General features: G+C 41.9%; 2 protein-coding genes across 3 annotated transcripts in view; both read right to left on the reverse strand.

Moving 5' to 3' along the window:
• Positions 1 to 863: 863 nt before the first annotated feature.
• card19 (caspase recruitment domain family, member 19) lies at positions 864 to 9,219 on the reverse strand. 2 transcript variants are annotated; one of them, XM_061932849.2, is made up of 6 exons: positions 9,161 to 9,219; positions 8,665 to 8,804; positions 8,295 to 8,451; positions 1,596 to 1,661; positions 1,415 to 1,480; positions 864 to 1,298 (listed from the first exon to the last, which is right to left on the reverse strand). In XM_061932849.2, exons 1-6 carry the CDS (start codon positions 9,165 to 9,167, stop codon positions 1,189 to 1,191), a joined length of 546 nt encoding a protein of 181 aa, XP_061788833.1. In that variant the 5' UTR covers positions 9,168 to 9,219; the 3' UTR covers positions 864 to 1,188. The 2 variants fall into 2 exon arrangements, with proteins under 2 accessions (XP_061788833.1, XP_061788832.1); XM_061932848.2 differs by lacking the exon at positions 9,161 to 9,219 and having other exon boundaries at positions 8,665 to 8,817.
• A 16,183-nt stretch (positions 9,220 to 25,402) lies between these two features.
• bicd2 (bicaudal D homolog 2 (Drosophila)) overlaps positions 25,403 to 27,073 on the reverse strand; it is a 41,402-nt gene continuing 39,731 nt past the window's right edge. The window contains exon 8 of the mRNA XM_061932715.2: positions 25,403 to 26,596. Within this exon, the coding sequence (XP_061788699.1) occupies positions 26,594 to 26,596 (3 nt within the window). The 3' untranslated portion in view covers positions 25,403 to 26,593. The remainder of the gene's footprint in view (positions 26,597 to 27,073) is intronic.

Raw genomic sequence — 27,073 nt, forward strand, 5'->3', positions numbered from 1 at the left:
GATCCGGTTTGGTGGCTGCGGGATTAGGTCTCTGCTTTTTGCAGATGATTTGGTCCTGATGGCTTCATCTGGCCAGGATCTTCAGCTCTCACTGGATCGGTTCGCAGCTGAGTGTGAAGCGACTGGGATGAGAATCAGCACCTCCAAGTCCGAGTCCATGGTTCTCGCCCGGAAAAGGGTGGAGTGCCATCTCCGGGTTGGGGAGGAGATCTTGCCCCAAGTGGAGGAGTTCAAGTACCTCGGAGTCTTGTTCACGAGTGAGGGAAGAGTGGATCGTGAGATCGACAGGCGGATCGGTGCGGCGTCTTCAGTAATGCGGACGCTGTATCGATCCGTTGTGGTGAAGAAGGAGCTGAGCCGGAAGGCAAAGCTCTCAATTTACCGGTCGATCTACGTTCCCATCCTCACCTATGGTCATGAGCTTTGGGTTATGACCGAAAGGACAAGATCACGGGTACAAGCGGCCGAAATGAGTTTCCTCCGCCGGGTGGCGGGGCTCTCCCTTAGAGATAGGGTGAGAAGCTCTGTCATCCGGGGGGAGCTCAAAGTAAAGCCGCTGCTCCTCCGCATCGAGAGGAGCCAGATGAGGTGGTTCGGGCATCTGGTCAGGATGCCACCCGAGCGCCTCCCTAAGGAGGTGTTTAGGGCATGTCCGACCGGTAGGAGGCCACGAGGAAGACCCAGGACACGTTGGGAAGACTATGTCTCCCGGCTGGCCTGGGAACGCCTCGGGATCTCCCGGGAGGAGCTGGACGAAGTGGCTGGGGAGAGGGAAGTCTGGGCTTCCCTGCTTAGGCTGCTGCCCCCGCGACCCGACCTCGGATAAGCGGAAGAAGATGGATGGATGGATGGATGGATAGTTGCAATATTTGCTTTAGGATTTTCCATTAAATTAAAATGAACACAATTCCATATACTGCATAGTGACAGTTGACAAAATGTTATTAATATTATAAGCAGAGTCTGCTAAGTTCATTTTAATAGTTGACTTCCCTTAAATTAAATAGATATCCACCAAGTATAAGCCACTGTGGACCCAAATGTGCCCCATCATCATTGTATTGGACCCCCAAAATAGTAATAAATAAAGAAAAAGTATTACATATTTGACAAGGCAAAGTGTGGTGCTGTGCTTTGGTACAGATAGTTTTTGCTGAATCCTTATGGCCACTGAGGATCAGTCAATTCTTACTTGATAAGGCTTTCTTCGGTGTACCATATAAGAACCTCACGGGCTTTTTGCGTCAAACCCAGAGCTGCCATGCCAAGGGCCCGGCTGCCTCCTGCCATCTTGGCTTCTACAAAACAAGGACAGCCTATGTAGGTGACACTGGATGTCTATTTTAAACTATGCAAAGCCTCAAGGAAAATGAGCAAATATAATATTAGCACTGGAAAAACAATAGTTCCTTACCACCATAATAATAGACTAATGCCATTCCAACTGTAATACTGAAACAGCCTAGGAAGAAGAAGGGGCCTAAAAAGAGGTACACATTGTTAAGTGATGATATTAAGGGTTGATCGCTAAATTCATGCCTTGTTTTAATTGATAATAGTGAATAGTGGGAGCTTCCATAGTAATGACAGCTTACCTTTATCATTCATAACTTGTCTCTGTTTGTAGGCACTTGTCGGATATGTGAGGGGATCAGCAGAATCTGGAAACAGATTGATTTTGGGGATGTAAACGATGCAATAGAGTTTCATGAAAGCACTCCTAATTATGCAAAATTCATTGATGGCGTTCTGACATAAGTGTCCCTGGCGCCTGTTTAAAGGGGAAAAGGCGCTCAAACAGTCGCTTCCAAAGTTCATAGGGTCAGCTTTGTGTAAAAATTGTTGGTAGGTTGGGCTTCACAGTGGCAGAGGGGTTAGTGCATCTGCCTCACAATACGAAGGTCCTGAGTAGTCTCGGGCTCTGGATCTTTCTGTGTGTAGTTTGCATGTCCTCCCCGTGACTGCGTGGGTTCCCTCCGGGTACTCCGGCTTCCTCCCACTTCCAAAGACATGCACCTGGGGATAAGTTGATTGGCAACACTAAATTGGCCCTAGTGTGTGGATGTGAGTGTGAATGTTGTCTGTCTATCTGTGTTGGCCCTGCGATGAGGTGGCGACTTGTCCAGGGTGTACCCCGCCTTCCGCCCGATTGTAGCTGAGATAGGCTCCAGCGCCCCCTGCGACCCCAAAGGGAATAAGCAGTAGAAAATGGATGGATGGATGTTGGTAGGTTTTGCTACAAATCTTAAAATAAAGCCTGCTATACTATCTGTCAGTCAGCTACAGAGGTCAGCAGCAGCTTCTATTGCTGTACGTTTGATCGCTTTGTTTTTCAAAAAGTGAATAGGATACTGACACTGCTGTTAGCATTGTAACTCGCACAGCTATGGTAAGGTCGCTAACGCTTGTGTCCCACTCCTTAGTGTTACGTTGTTGTATGTTAGAAAGTAAGTACATTTTATAGATATGGCACTCATCACAAAGTCAGCATATGGTGTAATAAAAACAACAGAAACCTAGCAAAATATAATCGAAATTTTGAGACAATGCAACAGAATACTACTAGAACTGAAGTGCAAAGTTAGTCAGGGTATCTGCAGGTTTAAACATGTCAAATTTAAGACTTTTTAAGACTTTTTTATAACCATCTTGAAAATAATTTAAGACCATTTCACATCCATACGGACAAAAAATACAACGACACAGTAAAATCAGAGGTCCAGAATGAATCATAAGTATATGAATTCATTCACTGCTCTTTCACATTGGAAAACAAAATGGTTAAACTAAATAAATACACCAGGAGCTTTTCTAGTCCAAACTAATTGAAAAAAATATTAGCAAACATCGTCACAGACAATTTTCAGATTTGCCATAGAAGTGTTTTCTTGCAACAGGTGCAGTGTGCTTCATATCCAGTGTTCTCATGTAACAACATCAGCAACGGTAGAGGAAAGCACAACAATAGCATCTCTGCTGGAGCTAAATGATTAACTTTGGTAAAAAAAAATTTCGGCTGTCAGAACTGAGCAAACCAATAAAAAAAAATCTACAGTACTACTACTGTGTCTGGACTAAGTTGTGAAAAATAGAGTGCAGACAGAGTGAATGTCTAAAAAGAAGGAAGACGATTATGGCTTGAAAGCCTCAAACAGAATTTGGATGTGAATAATGTTCATAACATGAAATAATGTGCTCAGCTCATTTTGTATCTGCTGTGTAAGGATACAGTTTACCGCTTTTTTGTGACTATTTTGAAAACATATTGCTAATACACAAGGACTAGTTTTTATTCAGACATGACAAGATGACATTCGCAAATCTCCATTGCTTTCCTCACATCACAGTAAGATGAGTGTAAACACTTTTAATGTCAGTTGCTGTATAAACTTGGGAGAAAAGATGAGGCATGAGAAGCTGACCTGACATGGCTGGAACAAATAATAGAAATAATATAAGACAATCATGTGTTTTTTTTAAATATATAGTTTTACTGCTGAGTACACTACAAGCACATAGAAACCAGTGTGATTGTAATAGTATGATTTCACTAGTAAACATCTCATATTGATCGCCTTTGTCAATTGGTGCCACTTAATCCACATAACACTCCTTTGTTACGTTTATCTTTGTAAAGTTGTGCAAGTATTTGTGGTGACTTATCCCGGATTTTTTACTTTTACATAAGCATTCCATTCACTTTCACCGCCATATTTACAAACGCGTCCCTCCTTGATGGCTGCACATCTGGGTACTAAACACTTTATACGTTTCCATCCACCGGCTTCAACCATGCATTAAATTGATCGTCCAGGAGACACAAATCGTTGAACTTTCACTTACCCATCTTATGCAAGTAATTTGGCTTTGCTGTGGGCTTTCGTTAAGTTTTTGTGTTGTTATGCTTAGCTGTAACAACACAAAGCTGCGCGCACAGCACACTAGCTGCTGGTGCTGGATAAATTCTGAGGGGTCAGCACAGGTAGCTTACTTTAGCTCCGTTTTGTAGTTACGTTTTAGCGTCCTCAAAAATCGAAACATTTAAAAAGAAAGATTTAAGTTTATGCATGTTTTAAATCAAAGTAACATCAATAGATTTTCAAGACCTTTCAAAATCCTATTGAAGACCGTTTATGAGATTTTAGACATTTTAAGGCCTTAAATTCAAATTATTGGATTTAAGACTTTTTTAGACTTTAAAAACCCGCGAATACTCCGTCTTGTGATAATAAAAAATATTGATCTAGTCACTTTAGTATCGACCATATACGGATTCTATACTTTGTATCGTAGCTATCAATATTTGTATTGATCTGCCCACCGTTGTTTACATTCAAGACCTGCTATGCTGTGTAGAATATTCCTCGTCCTCCAGTTTAATTGCTGCAATTGAGATGAGGATTGCTGACTTGGATGTCTTTGCACTGTGGAGGGACGTTAGCCGCTAACAAGAATGCTACAGTGCGTTGAGGACAAATTCCTTCACTTGTCACTGACAAATTTGCAGGACACAGCTAGAACGTGTCATCAACATGCAATATCACAAAATAAAGATAGTATTAAAAGCTCTATCGTCAACCAAATTGTTATCATTTATGTTGTCTATGTCGCGCAATCCTATCGTGGAGACACAAAGACCGGACAAAAACAAATCATTAGCATTAAAGCTACAGACATGTGTTCCCAGTATGGCTTACTAAAAGTAATTTTGAACAACACACTATTGTGGGACCTCTAACACTTATTCATGAAACATAACATATTTAATTGCTGAAATATACTATAATGTGCAGGGATGTGAGCACCCTCTGAGGAAAAAAGAGAAAAGTTAAAATGTATTTGATGATCAAGACTATAATTCTACACTATATTTTACCTTTAGATTTATTCTCATCCACCAACCTCTTTTGGCTGTCTTTTTGACACTTACAGTACACATCTTTTTAGTAGATCATTTGCTAACAATATTATCATTGAAAATGTAATGTAAAATTCTATGACATGCAAGCAAAAAACTCAGAAAACGTTTCCCATTTGGCAATTCTATCCTCTGTGTTTACGTTCAGTCACGTCAAAAATAAACCTTCTCACTGGCTACTGACAACCACACGAGATCTACAACTGGTTAGGAACTTACAGTGTTCGGATTGTAATCATCCAAATATGATTAGCAGTTAAGTGGACAGCCGTCTACGTCAGGCCCGGGCAATTATTTAGGGGGCCAAATTTAGAGAGAAAAATGTGTCTGGGGGTCGGTATATTTGATTTTTAGGAACACTAATACAAAAACTCACAATCACGTCTGATTGAATGCTAAAAACGTCATGACAGACCGCCTTAAAAAACGGAATGAAGTTTTCCGTTTTTTTGACTGAATGGGACACCCAAAATGGACATGAAAATAAAGAATGTGGGATTTACAATATTAACTATGAACGATAAAACACTGAATATTGACAACATATGAACGTCACACCCCCTCTCCATCGACATATTTTACAATCAAGCGAAACGCAACAAAAATGCAACAGACACAGCGAAATATTACCATAGTAACTAGTATATCATGCAAAAGCGCAAATTCCAACCATTGAAATACTTTGTATAGTTCAAGACTTACAGTCATTTGAAAACATCACTGCACATCATAACGGCAGCTACAGTTTCCATCTTAAAGATCTAAAAAAAATTATTTGGGAATGTCCGGTGGGCCACATTGAAAAGCTCAACGGGCCACATGCGGCCCCCGGGCCTTAATTTGCCCAGGTCTGGTCTACGTTGTGGCTTGAGAGTGAACGAAGGCAAAAAGTAAGCTAGCTAGATGGTTAGCAGGCTTGTTTTGGTGCTCCTGATCCCCGCCCTGCAACTCATTGCAGCGTTTAGTACCTGCGGCTGACGCGAGCGTTCAACAAATTGTGTCAAGATCGCATTTTTATTGATATTTTAAAACAAAAACGTGATATTTTGATGCAAAAATTAATGTTTAAAAACACGGACATTTCACATGCCTGAAATTGGGACTTTGAAGTATTGGAATAACGAGTGCATTTACTGTGTGTTTTTCAACCTTTTTTGAGTCGAGGCACATTTTTTTCATTGAAAATATCCGGAGGCACCCCACCAGCAGAAATCATTAAAAAGCGAAACTCAGTTGACAGTAAAAAGTCGTTGTCGCAATTGTTGGATATGACTTTAAACCATAACCAACCATGTATTACTATAGCTCTTGTCTCAAAGTAGGTGTACTGTCACGACCTGTCTCATCACACCGTGACTTATTTTGAGTTTTTTGCTGTTTTCCTGTGTGTAGTGTTTTAGTTCTTGTCTTGCGCTCCAATTTTGGTGGCTTTTTCTCTTTTTTTGGTATTTTCCTGGAGCAGTTTCATTTCTTCCTTTGAGTGATATTTCCCGCATATACTTTGTTTTAGCAATTAAGAATATTTCAGTTGTTTTTATCCTTCTTTGTGGGGACATTGTTGATTGTCATGTCATGTTCGGATGTACTTTGTGGACGAAAGTCTTTCCTGTCATCCAGCATTCTGTTTTTGGTTACTTTGCAGCCAGTTCAGTTTTAGTTACGTTCTGCATAGATACAGCCTCTGTTTGATAAAATTGTATCTTTCTATTAAAACGGAGCCCTTTTTAAGGACGTTATTTGGCGCTTTTACGCTGTCTTTAACAGACTGGCTTTGTGAAGTACTCTATTCACACCACACGAGGGCGACATTTTTCCAAATTGTTTTTGTACACCAGCTTGCTTGGCTGTTTACTTTTCCCCAGCATGCCGAAATACTAGGGGTGTAACGGTACGTGTTTTGTATTGAACCGTTTCGGTACGGGGCTTTCGGTTTGGTACGGGGGTGTACGGAACGAGTTTCTAAGCTAAAGTCTTAACAAGCTGCTTTGCTCTTTCTGCCTCTGTCTCAGCACCCAGCATTGTCCCACCCACACAACCATCTGATTGGTACAAACAAAGCGGTAACAGCCAATCACAGTGTGTATTCAGAGCGGTAACAGCCAATCAGCAGTGCGTATTCAGAGCGCATGTAGTCAGCGCTTCAGCGTCGAGCAGATAGGTGTTTAGCAGGTGAGCATCAGGCAGCTAACTCTCCCCAAATGATAATAAACACCTCCCAGTCAACTACTAGTAACATCACTATGAGCCCGTTGACCTTCTAGAAACTTAAACTGCAGCTCAGCTCGCTCGCAGTCCTGGCTTGAGGTGAAGGCTAATTAGCTTTTAGCGTAGCGTTAGCTCATTTTGCGGTGTGTGTGTAGTCTCTCCTATTGCTATTGTAATATTTTTTTCAGCTATAGTTACATTAATCATTAGTAATGGAGCAGCCTAGTTTTGAATGGCAGGGTCCCTGCTATCACATGTTGATAAAAATATAACATTTACACAATAAAAATCAACTACTGGCTTCCCAAATGCTGTAATAAATTAAGCATGATGAGTTGACTTGAAACTGTTTAATGTTGCACTTTTTATATGTAGAAGAAAAGTTTTGTCATTCTATTTAATCTGAGCATCAACTTGAGGCAGTTTAATGTTGATTAACGTGGGCAGAATTATTATAGTGTTCCCAATGTTAAAAGGATAAAGCCATTGTTTACAAATTTGGTAAATAAATAACCAAAAAATGTATATTTTGTTGTTTTCTTACTGTACTGAAAATGAACCGAACCGTGACTTCTAAACCGAGGTACGTACCAAATAGAAATGTTTGTGTACCGTTACACCCCTACGAAATACATTGGAAATATTCTTAATTAAAAAACGTTTAGTTGCAATATCTGCTTTAGGATTTTCCATGAAATTGTTAACAATGCATTTTCTTAGGGGCACTCGCCTTTTGTTTATTTTTGGTTTAAGCATTAGACACCTTTTTACTTGCATGCTGCGTCCCGCTGTCGTCTGCATATTGTGATCACAACAAACCATAGTCGTCTCACAGGACGTGTTCCCGTCATCTACAAAGCAATTAGCTACCAACTGCCACCTACTGATATGGAAGAGTCTCACACAGTTACGCTGCCGAGCTCTAGACAGCATCGACACACAAAAACGGCACATTATTTGCAGCTGCCGAGCTCTAGACAGCATCGACACACAAAAACGGCACATTATTTGCAGACTATAATTACTTGTTTGCAAAAAATATTTTTAACCCAAATAGGTGAAATTAGATAATCTCCCACGGCACACCAGTGTGCTGCAGCACAGTGGTTGAAAAACGCTGCATTTACTTACTTGAATGCAGCGTAAATATAAAGTATATTAGCGTGCTGACCTCTGAGGCGCAGGCGTGTAGGTAAGCTGTAGTACACGTCCTCTACATGCAGGTGAAGTGCCCGGTAAAATTCCCTGCACGCTTCCTCGCCTTTCCCCTGCAGGTGCATCAGGAGCTCGCCCAGGCGGACACACGTAGGCACGTCTAGGTTTCGGAACTGGAATGGGACATAATGACACATTAGTGGGGGTAGAACATTATGAATGTCATTTCCTGAGCAGAGGGACTTACAAGCGTGGATAATGATGCACGGTCAGCATTTTTGATTTATAAAAACATAGACAGTCTTGCAGTATTTTCACCTTGTGGTCTAAAAATTTAAAAAAAAACTAACTCAGCACATGCTAAGCCCTGATAAGTGTGCACTTGCCTTCGTGGCCTCCTTGTCTGTGAGTATTTGCGGGTAGATTCTGTTGAGCTGCAGGATGATTTTGTCCACCAATTCCGTGTCCAGTCTCCTCTCAGCCCTGAGGAAGGCGCCATCTTCTGTCAGCTGATCATGGAAGCTTTCTGTCAACAACATAGTCACATTTAAATCAGTGACACATTGGCGCCAAAAAAAAACCCCACACACAAATAGGTTTCTAAACATAGTTTTGTATAAGCCACCGCCCATGAGGACACAGAGAAGCGTTTTAAGGAGGCAAAGACAACACAAAGTGTCTTCGATTTAGCAGAGGCAGCAGGAAACGCAACATTCACGAGTAAGAAAGTTTCCGGACACATAAAAAATGGCTTTAGTAAGTCATTTAGCGGTTTGTGTCACCGACGTCGTCGCTGAAACATAAAATGTAAAATATTGAAGTGGAAAAAAGAGTGTAAAAATGTTAACTTAACATTTTTTCCACTCAACGAAAGACACAAACCTCCCATGTTGGAGTCCTTGCTGTCCTTTCTCAAGACACGCCCCCTTGACGTCACAGCCTCGGCTACACCGGAAGCGGAAGTTAGTGTACGTTCTTATTTTCTCTTAAACTACAAAATAATGTATTAATAATAATGCATTAATGTAGTAATTATGACTGGGCTGTTTTGATATCAAGCATCATAACGCTTCATGCGCTTAGTATATTTCCGGTTGATCGTAAGAGTCCTTTTTCTGTTTTCTAATTAAATAAGTCACTTTATTTCTGTAGTATTTGTATTTGTCATATGTTTGCTCATTTCTGGCCTTTAAAACGTTTTAAATAATTTATTATTTTTCCTGCATGCATTACTGAACGCTTTTGTCATCCAAGGCTTTTTATCTTTGTGTTTTTTACTTCTGCATAAAATAATAATTTGTCAATAATAATGCTATTGACAAAGTGTTTTCCAGCATACGTTATTCTTGTTCTGAAATTGTCATGTATCCATCAAATCTGCTGTTGAAACTTGGACTATATAACCAACATATATAACCAACATGTAAGTTGATTGTAAATTAGGGGCGGGATATTGATAAGCATTCTTGCTTTTTCCCCGTATCCCTTTTCGGTGGGTGCCATTGCATGTCTGTCAAATTACAAAGAGTGATGAAGTGCATGTTGCTATATATGTCTGCCGGAATAAATAAATAAATTCATTCATTCATTCAACGTATTAATCGTTTGTCGTAGGAAATAGTTAAAACCATGATAGCAAAAACGAGATATACATTTGGGACGCTTGCAAAAAATGCCGAAATAAAAATAATGTTGGTAGTGTTTGAAAAATAATTTAAAGGTCAAATGTGCAATATGAATTTTAAATCGATTTCAGACAAGAAACCGTTGTATACACATAACAAAATTGAGCGGTAAGCTCTTTTGTATCTGTTTTGCACCTAAATTATGGGGGTTTTTTAGAAACAGAGAATATAGACGGAATTCATGGCTCTTGAACAGCCATTTGACACAATTAATATGTATATATATATATATATATATATATATGTATATATATATATATATATATATATATATATGGGTGGTCGGACTGGCGGTAAATCTGACGCTACTTGTCTGAGCATGCCCGGGTTTTGCTTGGTGGTGAGAAAGAATTTGCCATCAATCCCAAGTGGGTGCTCGGCATTGTCTGTGGGTGCTTGAGCCCCGAAGCACCCACGGGACCGGCGCCGATGTGTATGTATACATGTGGGGGGAGTAGATGATGGCATCTGGTCATTTGCATAATTGGCCACATTTATAATTTTTATGAACATTGTGGGAGACAAAAAGCAACGCTTGTGAGTGCTTTTAGGTGGGAGCAGGGCCACAGCAGCACCGGCTGCTCATCAAGAAGAGCGATACGCTCTTTCGTGTTAAAGCAAAAGTGTCCTATAAGACCAGAAAAAGTCGCTAATTTGTCGCTTTTTCAAAAACAGAACGTTGAGGGGTCTGAATACTTGATAAGCATAACAACAAAGTTGCGAAGTTGGTCACACTGATGCCTCCTGCTGCATCTGCTTATTATCTGGCAGACCAGATGTGTATGAGCTGTGTTAAGGTGTAGGGTTACACTGCCATCTTCTGTATGGAGTTGTAACAACAACTTACATTAACATTAAGTGACAGTCCCATCATCCATCCATCCATTTTGTACCGCATGTCTGCATTAATGAGCGAGGGCGTAAAAGGTAGCAACAAACCGTTTTGATTGTGTCGGCCCGCCACAAATAAATGTATGTATGGAAAAGACTAAAACTCATACTGCTTATTAAAAACGTATGTTATGTTTTTTCGTGGGAGGACATTGTAATCTTGTAGTACACAATAGTTATACACAAAGCTATTACAGTATCACAGTGTACAATAATTATATTAGTTAAATTTCCTACTGCAGGGGTGCTCAAATTGTGTCTTGGAGGCCATTGGGGCACACATCTTTTTTGCAGAATTTATTGGTCCCGAGGCATTTCCTAAAAATACTGTACACTGTATTAAAAAAAAAACAAGAACTTAGGTAAACAGTCCTTCAAAGTAGAGATAAAAAATATATGTATTCAGTAATATTGGTATTTAGTGAATTATTGATTGATTTATTATGATACAATTTATTTTTAAAATAATGTAGAAGTACTGAGAATAATAATAGTAGTGAACTGTATAATAATAATAATCACATCCAACCAAACTTGTATGACATTATCAATTACAACTGCAATTCATAGATGCATAGATCCGGATTGATATTATCAGAAATTGTGAGTTCTACACAGATGAACAATTTAAATGTGCGAATGTGGACGAATCATTTACCCTAATACATTTTAATAGCCGAAGTTTGTATAAAAACTATGAAAACAGAGAATATTTTAGCCAGTTCAAAAAATGTAGTGTTGTTGCAGTCTCAGAGACTTGGCTGGATGAGAACAAGTGTTGTGAAATGAGATTGGAAGGTTATGAATTATTTACTACAGATAGAATGTCAGGAAGTAGTGGTGACGAACCCCAAGATGCAGAGATGGCAGGCTTGGTGCAGGAAAACATGAATTTAATGTCCAAAAAATGCAAGGAAAGCACGAAGCAGAAACCAGGAAACAGGCAAACATGAGACAGCAAACAAGAACCAGGAAACAGGAAGAACTGGAGACAGCAAACAGTCAAAAGTGTTCAGCATACAGGAACAGCTCACAGTCCACGGCATACAGCTAATAATACTCCAGCACTGACTAGCGGGAGAGGCAAGTATAAATAGGAGCCTGATTGGTAATTGCCACCAGGTGTGCCAGACTGCCAATCAGGTACAGGTGAGGGAAACAAGCGCTCAGGGAGACATGAGAAAAAAACACAACATAACCAAACTGTCAGTGAGAATCCTGACAGTAGCCCCCCTTCCGATAACGGATAAAAGACGTTCTAGAAAAACCACAAAAAAAAAGTCCAAAGTCACGGTGGGCCACAAATCTAGTTGCAGGGTAGAGTCAGGTTGCGACGGCGAGTTGAACGCATGGCGGTCGCCCATGGAATGGCCACATCCGTGGCCGACGAGAGGGCCGCATGCCGGCGCCTGATGGCCGACCGTGCGTCAGGCCAGCTGGAGGTCGAAGAGGCGACAATGCTGGCGAAGCCGTGGGCGGAATCAGATGAGCAGGCGGCTCGTCTGCCGGCGTGGGAGGGCTCACCGGGGTTGGTGTCGTCCACAGACCCCCGGGGTTGGATGGCGGCGTCTGTAGTCCCACCGGGGTGGATGGCGGCGACTGCGGCAGATCCACTGGAGTTAGAAGTAGCTGTGCCTCCCCAGCTACACAACTACTCATAGCTCCCCCTCCCCCTCAAGGGACGGATCCGAGACGACTCCTAAAAGGCCCACAGACGACAGGGATGGGTGGGAGGGAGCTTGAAAGGAGGCAAAACATCTCGTCTGCCGGCGTGGGCGGAGCCAGAGGAGCAGGCGGCTCGTCTGCCGGCGTGGGTGGAGCCAGAGGAGCAGGCGGCTTGTCTCCCGGCGTGGGCGGAGTCAGAGGAGCAGGCGTCTTGTCTGTCGGCGTGGGAGGGCTCACCGGGGTTGATGTCATCCAAAGGCCCCCCGGGGTGGATGACGGCGTCTGTAGTCCCACCGGGGTGGATGGCGGAAACTGCGGCAGATCCACTGGAGTTAGAAGTAGCTGTACCTCCCCAGCTACACAGCTACTCATAGCCCCCCTCAAGGGACGGATCCAAGACGACCCCTAAGAGGCCCACAGATGACAGGGATGGATGAGAGGGAGCTTGAAAGGAGGCAAAACATCTCCATTCGGTCATCAGCGCCAGCATCCTGTCCAGCCTCTCCGCCATAGAAATCACTGCAGTGTTCGTATTTGGCTGGAGTATTCTGTCAGGAAGTAGTGGTGATGAACCCCAAGATGCAGAGATGGCAGGCTTGGTGCAGGAAAACATGATTTTAATGTCCACAAAATGCAAAGAAAACACGAACCAGAAACCAGGAAACAGGCAAACTTGAGACAGCAAACAGGAAACAGGAAACAGGAAGAACTGGAGACAGCAAACAGTCGGAAGTGTTCAGCGTACAGGTGTGCCAGACTGCCAATCAGGTACAGGTGAGGGAAACAAGCGCTCAGGGAGACATGCTGGAAAAGGAACCAAAATAAGAGCGCTGACAGAAAATAAAACAAACACAGAGAAAAAAACATAACATAACCAAAATGTCAGTGAGAATCCTGACACAGAGTTGGAAAAAGGGGAGGAGGGGTAGCACTTTTTGTCAATCCAGATTTAAACTGTAGGAAGATTAATAGTAAATCAACTGCTATTGTTGGAGTCTTTGAATGTTTAACTGTAGAAATTGAAGTAGAAAAAAAAAATATATATATATATATATATATATATATTGTTGCGTTTTGGACCAGTTGTTCCTCCCAGGGAATTCAAGTCACAAGTCGCTCCCAAGCTCTTTACGACACTTAAAGCTGAGTTGGTAAAACCACCAGAGACAGAATAGGTATTTTGTAATATATTGGCAAAGCTTTGCTGATATATTTTTTGAGACCAGTCCAGCATAGAACATTCTATCGTGCCGCCAAAATGGTCTGTCCTCCCGATCCCACAACCCTCTCTCTCGTCCCCTCTGTAGACAAAACAAATGCTAGTCAAAACACATTCCAAAGAACTCAAGGTTAACACACACAGTTTACTTGCAGACAGAGCAGCAAGAGAAGAAATGGAAAACACAAGCTGTTTTCAAATATGACTATGAAATAAAAGAAGTACAACTTAAATTCGGATATATGTAAATATCTGCCTCCGACAATTCCCCCTTCAGGTCTTCTAAAAAGATCTTTATCACTAGTACAACACTTCTAAAATACGCCCCTCTTTGAGCAAGCTAGTAAAAAATTAAAAGCATAGTTACATGGGAGATAAACGGATGGAATCTATGTCAATGTGGGACGGCGTGGCGCACTGGAAGAGTGGCCGTGCGCGACCCGAGGGTCCCTGGTTCAATCCCCACCTAGTACCAACCTTGTCATGTCCGTTGTGTCCTGAGCAAGACACTTCACCCTTGCTCCTGATGGGTGCTGGTTAGCGCCTTGCATGGCAGCTCCCTCCATCAGTGTGTGAATGTGTGTGTGAATGGGTAAATGTGGAAGTAATGTCAAAGCGCTTTGAGTACCTTGAAGGTAGAAAAGCGCTATACAAGTACAACCCATTTATCATTTATTATCATTTAATGTCGTCACTCTCAGGGAAGGAAACTAGCATCTCTCGAAAGTCACCACTTTGCTTGACCCCCTTCAGGGACATAGCAAACCCAGGTTGTTCAGCAAGCCCCTCAACAGCATCACGAGTCAGGTTGGTCAGTCTCAACAGATTATAAAAAACATAGTTAATGCGTTCTACATTTTTAGTAGCAGTCACAGGGAAAATAGCACCAATTATAGGAAGGTTCTCGAAACCTGCACAGGATTCACACCACAATTTATGTTGTGGTGGGACCCCTCTTGGTTGTCCAATTGCATCAAAGTAAACACCCTCAGGGTTTCTCATCAAATCAAAGGAGCCCGTTACACTCCTCCGAGATAAAACATGGCGTCTTCTGCGGGAAGTTAGAGAGGCCGCTGAAACAGGAGTTCCAAGGGGTGTTAATTTGGTACCCTCTAGGGTGACTGGGGTGACCAGTCTAACCATAGCACAAAGCCCAATGGCTGACGTCGGGATTCTAATGTACAATCTGTGCTCCCCACAATACCAGAATAAGTCAGCTCGTGCCCAAGGGCCTATCCTTGAGCCATCTATCAGGGTGGTGCACCAGGAGGGGGTAATTTCACCCAATTTGTAGGGGGATGTTGAGGGTCTTGTAAATTGAAAACACGTGTATTTCAGCTTTTGGGCCACAAAGGGAAGAAGTCGGGTGAAATTGTCAACAGGAGGGTACACACTAGCCAACAAATCACAACCCGGCGGTGTGGGTTCAGAAAACAAGGAGATAAGACAGTTTGAGCCATTAGTGTCAGTCAACTTAAAAGGGGCGGGGTAAGTGTGGGGAAAGGGACGTCCAGTGGAACAAGCAACACAGTCACCCAGGTCTTGGCTCTTAGCCATGCTAGTCATCCACCTAAGCCACAGGTTGCCTGCACCTGCTCCTAAGGTCAAAGCTACCAGGTCTTCGATGGTGATGTCTTTAGTATACACAGATGTGAGAGCCTTTGTAAGCATAACACCTGCTCTGGCAATTGTAAGGGAAAGGGGGTTCTGGGACCGATCAAAGTTCCTCTGAAAGGTCATCCCTCTCAGAATAACTTTGAATTGTGGAGGTATGTTGGCATATAAAGGGTCATGGTAGTCTAAGGGCCCTGTGTAGTGGGTTACCTGCTTCCACGAGGGGCACCACTTACCAGAGTATGTTGTCCGCATCCGACACCAATAGTTCAGGTTTGAGTCGTAACAAAGGTAGAGGTTACTAGCACGGTAAGAACTAATTTTCCCCTCGCACTTAATCACACTGCACAGGTCAAAAAAGTAAGTCTTGCTGTCCCCCTTGACCCAGTCTATTTCAAGTCCGCCGTACGTTCTAAGACACTTGTCAGTCACTGTCGTCGGGAAGGAAGAACTGAGACACAAGGTCAGTAGAGCAAGCCCAAACACCAGTCCGTCAGGGAATCCTACTGGGTATAACATCCTGCCTTTCAGAAATCAAAATCAGAGTAATTCAGGTAACGAGACGGGGATAAACATCAAACTTTTCACTTAATGTAACAACGCAAATAGTTATGCTGAAAACAAGCAAGAAAAACTAAGAAACATTTCGCCTATGGACTGGTCTCAAGCAATGGTATACAATATAGAAGTTGTTCAGAGTAATGTAGATAGAAAATCTGGAAGATCTACACGACGGTAGACGGCAGCTCAACGGACGGAGGTGTCTCTCAGCGTTGTCTTCTGGGCCCCTTCCGTGGCAGGCTCCTCCGCGGGAGTGCGGAGGTAGAGGTGGTACCAGGTGTCCCCTGTACCAGCTAGTCGAAGGGCGTGGGACGTCCGTACCACGACCTTGAAGGGACCATTCCACCTGGGCTCCGTACACTTGCGTTTGATGACCTTGATCTTGACCCTCTCAGTGGACGGAAGGGAATCTGGAGTGGCGGGCTGTCATCCTCGAATCTGTACAGAAGAACTGGCACACAAATTCTGCATTTTGTGTAAAATACCATTTTGGTTTTACGCTGATTCCTTCTTCCAGGGGGGTGTTGATCCTGGGAAGGGCTGACCTGTATGCAGTTCATAGGGTGAAAAACTCAAAGGGCGGTAAAACAGTTTTATTCACAGACATTCGAATGATCATTAACGCTAATTGCAACATGTCAGTCCAATCCAATTTGGTCTGTGCACAGATTTTAGCCAATTCGTTTTTGATGTTCTGGTTCATCCTTTCAACCTTACCTTGGGACTGAAGATGGTACCCCAAACCAAACCTGTGTTCTAGTCCAAGAGCATTTTCGACCAAGGCTAAGTGAGTAATTTTAAAATGGGTGCTTTTGTCTGACCTAATCTTTTTGGGGAAACCATGTCGGGGAATTAGGTCATTCACAAGCCATTTAATTACTGATTTTGCATCCTCTTTTGAGGTTGGGGTTGCTTCCGGCCAACCACTGTGATTGTCAACACAAGTGAGCAAGTATCTTTTCCCTTTCACCGGATTGATCATATCAATGAAGTCAAAAACTATACACGGTACACCCTCACCTCCTCCATATTCCAAATTGATTTACTAAACTACTATCGATGTGCAAAATGGCTATTTTCAAGTTAAATTTACAAACTTACAACAATTTAGTTATAACTTCTTACCCACAGGAATATTGTTAAAGCTATTTTGTTGTACGGAGTCTGAATCCAAGAGTCTGAATCCACCCTCACCTCCTCCCCCTTCTGTTTCTGAAAAAGAGACTGTGTCAGTAATACTATCACTTTCAGAAACATCTAAGAATAAGGTCAGCTAATAGTCAAGTACAGCAAGAGCAGGGGCGGAGGACAGGTCATGTTTGAGGTCAATGAAAGTAATTTCAGTCTCTGTGGACCACTGGAGGGTGGTATTAGGGTAGGGGACCCCTTAGCGAAATCAGAAATAACTCAAACTCAACTAAACCCTTTATTTTATGTAACGTATTCAATATGGTGAAAGCTTCAAAATATGCCTATATTTATATCGACACAAATACTAGAAAAATACTAACCTTATGGCGGATGCCTTCGCAATAGTAATTTGAAATTTTACCACGCCTGGTGGCCACAATAACAAATTAAGTCAAGCTCATGTTGTAGAAAGTCGAATGATGCGGACACGTTTGTTACTGAATACTTTCTATCAGACTTCTGTCATGGCGACTGTGTGTATGTAATAAGCAACTATAATTTTTTGATATGCTTAAATGTAATGTGTCGTTTTAGCTCAGCTGTTGTGTAGCTGCTAGCTCCTCGTAGCCTACAGCCGGGGTGTCCAAAGTGCAGCCCATAGCTATGTGTTTAACAGAAAACTTAAACAAGAGGAAAATGTGGTTTTGGGTGTCGGTGCAATGAGTGGCAGCTACGCCGTGTTTTATCATTGGACCTAAGTCTTTGGTTATGTAGGCGGGGCAAAGAGCAAGGGAACAATGTGGGACAGCAATTGTGTCCATCTTATACTATGCTAGTTGTAGCAAAGATATGTCAACATGAGCAGCCACACCTTGAGTTCCAACATATATAAATATAAAGGAGTCAAAGGCCTCCTGGCATGAACATGAGGCGAGTCGGGTGGCGGTACACACGGAAGCATCTCAGTCAGCCAGGGTTTTCACTGATAGAGCAGTTGGAGATGTCAGCCATTTCTGGTGTTTCAGGCTGTGGTTCGAGCTCATGGAGGAGCTTTGGTAGTGGTGTCGCAGCTTGGTGGTTGAGCCGTCAGGTAACACCAGGAAGGTTCCTTCTGTGCGATATTGAATGTCAGGGTACAGTTTGTAAAGGAGGTCATTACCAATTAGGCAAGGTGTGTGCAGGTCAACCACGAAGGGGTGCTTCAACGAGAGTCCAGCAATCTGAACCGGAAGAGGTTTGGTGACCGGTAACATTCTTGTGACCTCAGCAAAGCCTTCGACCTTCAAAAAGGAAGCACACAGTTTCTTTGGTACCTCTGCATTCAGAAATGAGTGGGTGGCACCAGTGTCAATCACAAACTGATAACATTGTCCGTTTACACTTATGTCCAGCAGGGGGCCTGTCTGTATTTCCTGCTGGGGCTTCTGCCTTGGGCGTCCTTTGCCATGCCTGTATGATGTTTTGGCTGCAATTGGGAGCCTGTCTCGTTCAGAGGAGTTAGGACATTCACGTTGCCAGTGACCCGGCTGGTCACAGATGAAACAGTTTTCACCCTGTCTTGGCCTTAAAGCACCGTGTCCACCACCCGAGTCCAACCGTCTGGTCGCACGTCTGTTGAGGATTCTTTCCTCCACCTGCTGGGACTCAAAAGCAAGGTCACCCACTGCTGAATATACCCTAGCTGATCTTTGACCTTTTGGTTCTTTTAACTTTTCATCTTCAGCGATCTGTAATTTAAGTAGTTGTTTCCTTGTTACTCTACCACCATCCTGCTCTGTCCAATTTTGCATGTGATGAATAAGATGTCCCTGACATGTGTTGTTTTTGGCACCGTGTATATCAGGGTTATCATCCATCCTGCGTCTCACCACAGTTGGCATTGCGTCCAGTACGGCTCGTCTAAAAAACTGTCGGTGTTCCCCTTCTTTACTGGGATGCACACCTGTAGCACGTGACCACTGCTCTTTAGCTTGGTCTATAAATACATAAGGTGACTCACCATCTTTCCACCGATATGTAGGAGTGGCATTTTGACACGGAAGAGGAAACAGACTGCGCATAGCAGTAGCTATGCCTCTTATGTATGTACGGTGTTACCGGTGAAGTCGAAGATTCAGCCAATAATCCTGCTTGTTGTTCCTTATTTTGGCCATCTTGTGTGGAAACACAATGATACAAAATGCCTCTAAAGTCTGCTACGGAGAGAGTGTATCCCGCTGTTAGTTTGTCTAACGTGTTAAGCCAAAGACTCCCTCCTTCAGACACAGGTGGGAGTTTGTCAACAATGGATTGCATGTCTGCAACAGCAAAAGTCTTATATTTTGAAATTGGCCACTAATTTCAGGAAAAATTGGATATGCATGTCCTTGTACCTTTTTGGAGCGTGTCTTGTATGCATGTGGGTCATGTGGTTGTTTGTCAATGTAGCCTTCCAGCGAGCCTTTAGCGGTTACAGGAGACCACAAAGTCTGTCTCTGTTGTGTATTATTCAAGAATGTCTGTTGTGCACGTGAGAGGTTGTTATCTACTGGGGGAAAATGGTCAGACGTGCAAAGGAGGGGGTTAAGAATTTGAGCCGATGTCTTAGAGAGGGCGTGTGAGTACCTCCCTCTCTTGGCACTTGAGTAGGGGGCGTTGGCTTAGTCAAAGTCTGGGTGGGTCGTTTGAATAGTCTCTCGCATGCACGACATGCTCGAGTCATGTCCTTATCTAATTCACCTTGTTCCCCCCCTCCGTCTCTCCCCGCGGACTCCACCGTCACCACACACTCACACACAAGCGAGCGCACACACACACACAAGCACGCTTATGCTCTCAGCACACACACACACACACACACACACCCAGCAGCACACACACACACAAGAAAAAAACTGCACGAAAGCTCTTTCTCTGCGTTTCACTTTACCATAAAACTTCCAGTTACTTTTCTTAATTTACTAAACGTTTGAGTTCACGACTTTTCGAGTATTGTAAACTCCCTCTTAACCCTTTCAAGAAACCTTTTTTTTTCTTAATTTACTCTACCTGCTAATTTCATTGTTGACAACAGTACATTCATCACACTTTCTCCCCAACCGCCATCACATTCTTATCTGTCACACTCCGTGGCCCTTGTGTCTTTTGTCTCAGAATTTATCTTACGAAGGGCCTCAAACCTGTTACTCAGAATTTATCGTATGAAGGGCCTCAAACCTGTTGCTCAGAATTTATCTTACGAAGGGCCTCAAACCCGTTACTCAGAATTTATCGTACGAAGGGCCTCAAACCTGTTACTCAGAATTTATCGTACCGTACGAAGGGCCTCAAACCCATTACTCAGAATTTATCTTACGAAGGGCCTCAAACCCGTTACTCAGAATTTATCGTACAGTACGAAGGGCCTCAAACCCGTTACTCATTTAGGCGACGACCAATGATCCAGTGTGAGATACACCCAACTATTAGTTTATTCGTCAATGAAACTGCCCGTCACGGTAGTCGAGACACAATGACACGAGTTGACCACTTATTTACAACTTTTTATGTAATGGCGGACAAGGCAAAAATGCAATCAATCCATCAAAATGTCCACTCTGTGTCTGGGGTACAAACAGTGTTTGACTTACATACTTCAAGACAGACTCCTAAAGCAGATTTTAGAAAAAGGCTCTGCTTACCTTGTTTTATGTTTGGCCACTCGTGAGTCTGTCCAGAAGAGTGTAAGAGGTGTCCAATTCTCAGCGTGTCGCCCGGACGAGGACCCCAAATTGTTGCGTTTTGGACCAGTTGTTCCTCCCAGGGAATTCAAGTCACAAGTCGCTCCCAAGCTCTTTACGACACTTAAAGCTGAGTTGGTAAAACCACCAGAGACAGAATAGGCATTTTGTAATATATTGGCAAAGCTTTGCTGATATATTTTTTGAGACCAGTCCAGCATAGAACATTCTATCGTGTCGCCAAAATGGTCTGTCCTCCCGATCCCACAACCCTCTCTCTCGTCCCCTCTCTGTAGACAAAACAAATGCTAGTCAAAACACATTCCAAAGAACTCAAGGTTAACACACACAGTTTACTTGCAGACAGAGCAGCAAGAAAAGAAATGGAAAACACGAGCTGTTTTCAAATATGACTATGAAATAAAAGAAGTACAACTTAAATTCGGATATATGTAAATATCTGCCTCCGACAATATATATATATATATATATATATATATGTATGTATATATATATATATATATATATATATATATATATATATATATATATATATATATATATATATATATATATCTATCAGTGACGTGCGGTGAGGTTGATGGCTGGTGAGGCACTGACTTCATCACAGTCAGATTTACAAACATATGAACCCTAAAGAGTATCTTATTCACCATTTGATTGGCAGCAATTAACGGGTTATGTTTAAAAGCTCATACCAGCATTCTTCCCTGCTTGGCACTCAGCATCAAGGGTTGGAATTGGGTGTTAAATCACCAAAAATTATTCCCGCGGCGCCGCTGCTGCCCACTGCTCCCGTCACCTCCCAGGAGGTGATCAAGGGGATGGGTCAAATGCAGAGGACAAATTTCACCACACCTAGTGTGTGTGTGACAATCATTGGTACTTTAACTTAACTTTAACTTTACACATACAAACTGTAGCACACAAAAACACATTTAATTAAAAAAAGGTTATTATGGTCTTACCTTTACTTATAAGTGCGGGAACAGTGGTGTTCGTGTTGGAGGCGTTGTGAATGAATGAAATATGAAATCCGTGCTGCAGTCTGCAGGTGTACCTAATGTTGTGTCCCTGCAGTCGTTCACGTACGGCTCCTCCAGCGCGAGCAATGTTGTTTTTGCACTTTTTGGCTTCTTGTTAAGTTTTTTTGGGTGGATTCGGTCTTGCACGTGGAGGGTTTGGGTGTGGCTTTGGTTGGTGTGGCGCTCCCGTCGGGGGGTGCGTTAACCGGCACCAGGAGATACTGCGAGCATCAGCCAGTGCGTCTTCGCAGCAGTTTTATGATTGCTCAGCACAAGAAATACGTTACACACATACAGTTGTTGACAAAATACACTGTACATTATATACCTCAGCTAACTAAACTATGGAAATGTATAATATAATTCATATAGCAATACGGTCTCACTGCACAGCAGGCCATCAGTTAGCCGAGTCATTGCGCAATCCATGTTGAGGCACAACTGAGTGACGTGCCTCAACTGGCTGCTGATCACCGCACCATCTCTTCTCAGTATTTGAACGGCAAATGTGAAAATTCAGCGATTTTGAATAAAAAATAATCTAAAACTGGTGAAGTTAAATGGAAAATAACTTTATAGTATAATCACTGAATACATATAACAATTTAATACATTTTTTTTCTTTCCATGATGGCAGGTGAGGCCCCGCCTGTAGTGCCTCTAGTGACTGCACGTCACTTATATATATATATATATATATATATATATATATATATATATATATATATATATATATATATATATATATATATATATATATGTTAGTTGTGTTTATAGAACGCCTGGATCATGTCTAGACACATTGAATCATAAAATGGATTATTTGTTTAGTAAGTCAAACAAGCTCCATATTGTGTGCGATATTAATCTTCTGAACCCCATGGACAGTACCAAAACAACAGATTTTATAACAGGATTGTACAGCAATAATTGCTTTCGCCTCATCACAAAACCAACCAGAAAAACAGTACACTTTGCCACAAATAGATAACATTTTCACCAATCAATCGGAGAATCAAATAACAGCAGAACTACTACTCAATGACATCGGTGATCATCTACCTGTATTCAGCATTTTACACAATTTCTCTGATAAGAAAAAAAAACAAAAAAAAGCAGCTCACACCTACAATCTGATGTATCTGGTATATCACTAAGCTTTAGAACTTACTTTGAAAATCTCCCTCCACGTCTGTCCCTGACACCCGCATTTCAGGCTGGCTGCTCTGGAAACACTCTGTGGAAACGCTCCCCACTCACACTGCTTGGTGCCTCGTCTGAGCTGCTGTGACTTAGATTACCATAGTAACTAATTAGATAGTTTCCATCTAAAAGATTTTAAAAAAATGATTTGGGAATATCCGGCGGGTCAGATTGAAAAGCTTAACAGGCTGCATGCGGACCCCGGGCCTTAATTTACCCAGGTCTGCGCTAAGGAGATGTATGTGTCAATATCAAACAATTTATTTGGAACCACTAAGATGTTGTTTGGGGTTGATTTCAGATTCTTACTTCCACACGTTTACAGTACAGTATACTTATTATCATATATGAAACTCTCTTGAAGGAATACAAGCATTGTTTATATTTCATTACTAACTATTCTACACCAATATTTAATGTAATGGTGTTGTTTACCTATAACATGTAATATTGTTAATCGAAAAAATGGCTACCTACCTTTAAAATGTCTTAAATTGGATTACTTACTGACAGGTTGGTTATGTTTTAGTTTTTCCTCTGTGTTTGTGTTTTATTTCCTGTCAGCGCTTTTATTTTGGTTTAGTTTACTGCTTGTCTCCCTGAGCCCTGTTTCCCCTCACCTGCGGCTGATTGGGAGCTTGGCACACTTGGTGTCAATCAGCCGGCTACTATTTATACCTGCCTCGCCCTCCAGTCAGTGCTGGAGTATTGTATGCTGTTTCCTGTATGCTGGTTCCCGTTAGCTGTTTCCAGTTTGCCTGTTTTCCTGCATTTTATTTTTCACATTAAAAGTCATGTTTTCTTGCATCAAGCCTGCCATCTCTGCATCTTGGGGTTCATCACCGACACTTCCTGACAACTCTGGAGAACATTTGAAAAGTCTCCAGAGACAGAATGATTTTCTGTATTGAATCTGTCACAACCAGCTTTAAAAGCTGACCTGATGTCAGTCACACGGGTCACTGGTAGTCGTCACTGTGTTTTCTGCAGACAAGTTTTGCCTGACGCATATTTGGGGATGAAGATCACCGGACTTCACCATTTTTGACATGAATGTCTTTCTTGAAGGAAAAGGAATAGCATCCTCTGGTTCAAAATCAGAATCAGAATTTGGCTCCAGATGATCTTTCACTGTCATTATCAGTAATGACTTCCAGAGCATCCTGCACTCTCATCATTGTGCTTCTGCTGCTTATTTTGTAAAGGTCTGCCTGACAAGAGTGTAATGTTGGAACGACTACATTGCATAGAATCTTTTATATGTTTTGCCACTACCCTGTTGTGTGTCCACTGAATGTGCGTGGAGTTCTCCCGCGAGAACATAAATGTTTCTCGTCAAAAGTTGTGACACCTGTGTTTGGGTTTGGGGTGAAATATAAAATATTTTTGACACCCTTTTATCTCCAGTTTGACTGCTGGGTCAAATTGACCCGAAAAGTATCTATATGTGATATAAACATGCAAATATTTTTATATTGTATGTTTATTTCACTAATTAAGACAAGCAGAAGAAGTTTCATACAGAAAAAAATACTTTTGACTAGTTTTCCAAGATCTTTAAATTTTACCGGTCAATTTGACCCATAGCATAACAGGAAGGTTAATATTTATTATGTGCATGAACAAAGAACAGTTATTATTGTATGTAGCTTATAAACAAAGAGGTTTTAGCACATCAACAGTAATACTCCTTTACAATCTCATTATTACCACAGAAATGACCAACTCTGTTATTTATCGAACATGATAAAGGCTAGAATAATTTCAAACTCATATCCTTACGATAACCACAAATGCAAGTGTTTACGTGTAGTAATCAGTTGTGGACAGACCAAGCCCAAAAGCATAAGCGTTCCCGCGGGGCGAATACATTTTTAGATCAAGCTCGTTCTGTGATGATCCGTTGCCCGGATCATGTTTTGTTTTAGTTTAAGACTCCTTTAGTTCTGTTTCAGTACCCCTGGGTTTGTGTTTCTTGGTTGTCATGGGAGCTGATTGTTTTCACCTGCCTCTGATTAGTGTTTGGGACGCTCACCTGCTCCCGGGCACTAATCAGAGAGCTATTTATTCCTGCCTTTCGCCACACTCGGTCTGGCTGTCTTGTTTTCTTCGTGCAACATTACGTTTTGTCACCCATGCTGTTGATTCCTGTGCTAAGTTTCGCCTTAGTTCCCCGTGCTGTCGGCACGCTTGCTTTGTTTTGTTTGTTGGTACGTTGACTGATTTATGGACAATAAATCACTGTCTTACCTGCACCTTGCCTCCGGAGTTCCTGCTGCATCTTGGGAGAACGACCCGCACATAAACATGCGACCCAAGTGTAACACGTTCTCTTCAAAAGGGCCGTTCGAGACTCGATTTGTTCGCAAACGTCACATTTCCAATAAACAACACTTCAGGACATAACAGCGTGAGTTACATGACTTTTATTTCATCACCAGTCAGCACTGTTAGCAGTTTTCTGCAGTGAGGACTTTTGCTAGCGTTTAACCACGATTATTCAAGAAATGTTGACCATCTGTCTCCGTTCAACTGAACAAGAACTGTTAATACGGTATTGTAACAAAACATGGCTCCAGCAGAAAGAAAATGAAAAACTTTGTGTAACATATTTTTACTTGGCATGGTTAGGATTTATCCTCTCCACTACTGGAAATTGCACTTAAATCATCACACAAAATAATGGCACTGTAGGTGAACTGTTTATAAGACAAAGCAAAGCATTAAAAAAAAGTTGTATTAAAACAAATACATTAAAATTCTTCTGGGAATGAATACTATTAACATCAGACCTTAACTTAGAAATCATTAAATAAAGTTTGCATTATTACTTACCAATGACAAGCATACTTTGACTATAGAGGAGAACCCACTTTGTAGCACATTGAATTAGGACCATAAATTCAAAGTCCTGTGTCTGTTATTGAAGATTATGCTGAACAACATTTTTTTTGTTTCTATTAAGCCTTAATAGCTTAATAATGATTAATCAACCCAATACAAATGAGCCTCATTTCTCATTATTCCAAGCAGTGTGTTACAAATCCAGGTTTACTGCATGAGAATAAAAATAATATAATAAAGTGACTTCCTGACACAAAATAAATACTTACAAAGTAGTTCAAGGACTAAAATAAACCTGGTGGATGAACATGCATTTCCTGTAAAAAGAAATATTTCATAATACTAAAAAAGATTAAAAAGCAGCTTTGAAAAAAAAGCACCACCAAGTAAAACACAAAGTGCTGAGTCAGGGAAACACACATATACACACACACACACACACACACACACACACACGCACACACACACGCACACACACACACACACACACACACACACACAGGCAACGCATTCTCCAAGTAACAACACTGGTGAGCTTTTCATTGTTTCAGTCATCATAGTGGCGTCCATTCTTGGAAGACTGCAAGGACAGTTGATGCTGCAACAAAACAGCTTGCGGAGTTTTGGCACTTTAAAACAAGGCCCTTGTCGTGTGGTATATGATCTGGTGCAGGCGGGACGTGGAACATGTGAGTATATCGGGAGCGCTGGTGTGGAAACTGCACACTGATCACACTCCTAAAGGACACTTGGGAGATTTACTGTGGGGAAAAAAAAAGGATAGACAAGCAGAGGAATTGTTTTTTTAATCAACTGCTGATTGATAGCAGAGAAGTTACTATGCAGTGCAGATTTACATGCACGCTAACAAAAAGGTCATTTTCACCATTTGTTCATATCATTCTTCCCAGGATTTTATAAACTTGCATATAAACGTCTGACAAAAGCAGTCCTGCAGCGTGTTTACTTCTGCAAAGTTGGACAGCCAGTTAACATCTAAATGTCCTCCAATAAGCACACAAGGTTGATCTTTTGTTCTATATTAATCAAGTCATTTACAAAAGGTAAACATGGTATGCTATAGGCTACTAGGAGCTAGCAGGTAAACAACAGCCAAGCACAATAGCACACACGCTAGACCAGGGGTGTCAAACTCATTTTAGATCGGGGGCCACATGAAAAAAAATCTACTCCCAAGTGGGCTGGACTGGTAAAATCACGGCACGAGAACTTAAAAA

This window comes from Nerophis lumbriciformis, linkage group LG38, assembly GCF_033978685.3.
Source record: "Nerophis lumbriciformis linkage group LG38, RoL_Nlum_v2.1, whole genome shotgun sequence".
Lineage (NCBI taxonomy): Eukaryota > Metazoa > Chordata > Actinopteri > Syngnathiformes > Syngnathidae > Nerophis > Nerophis lumbriciformis.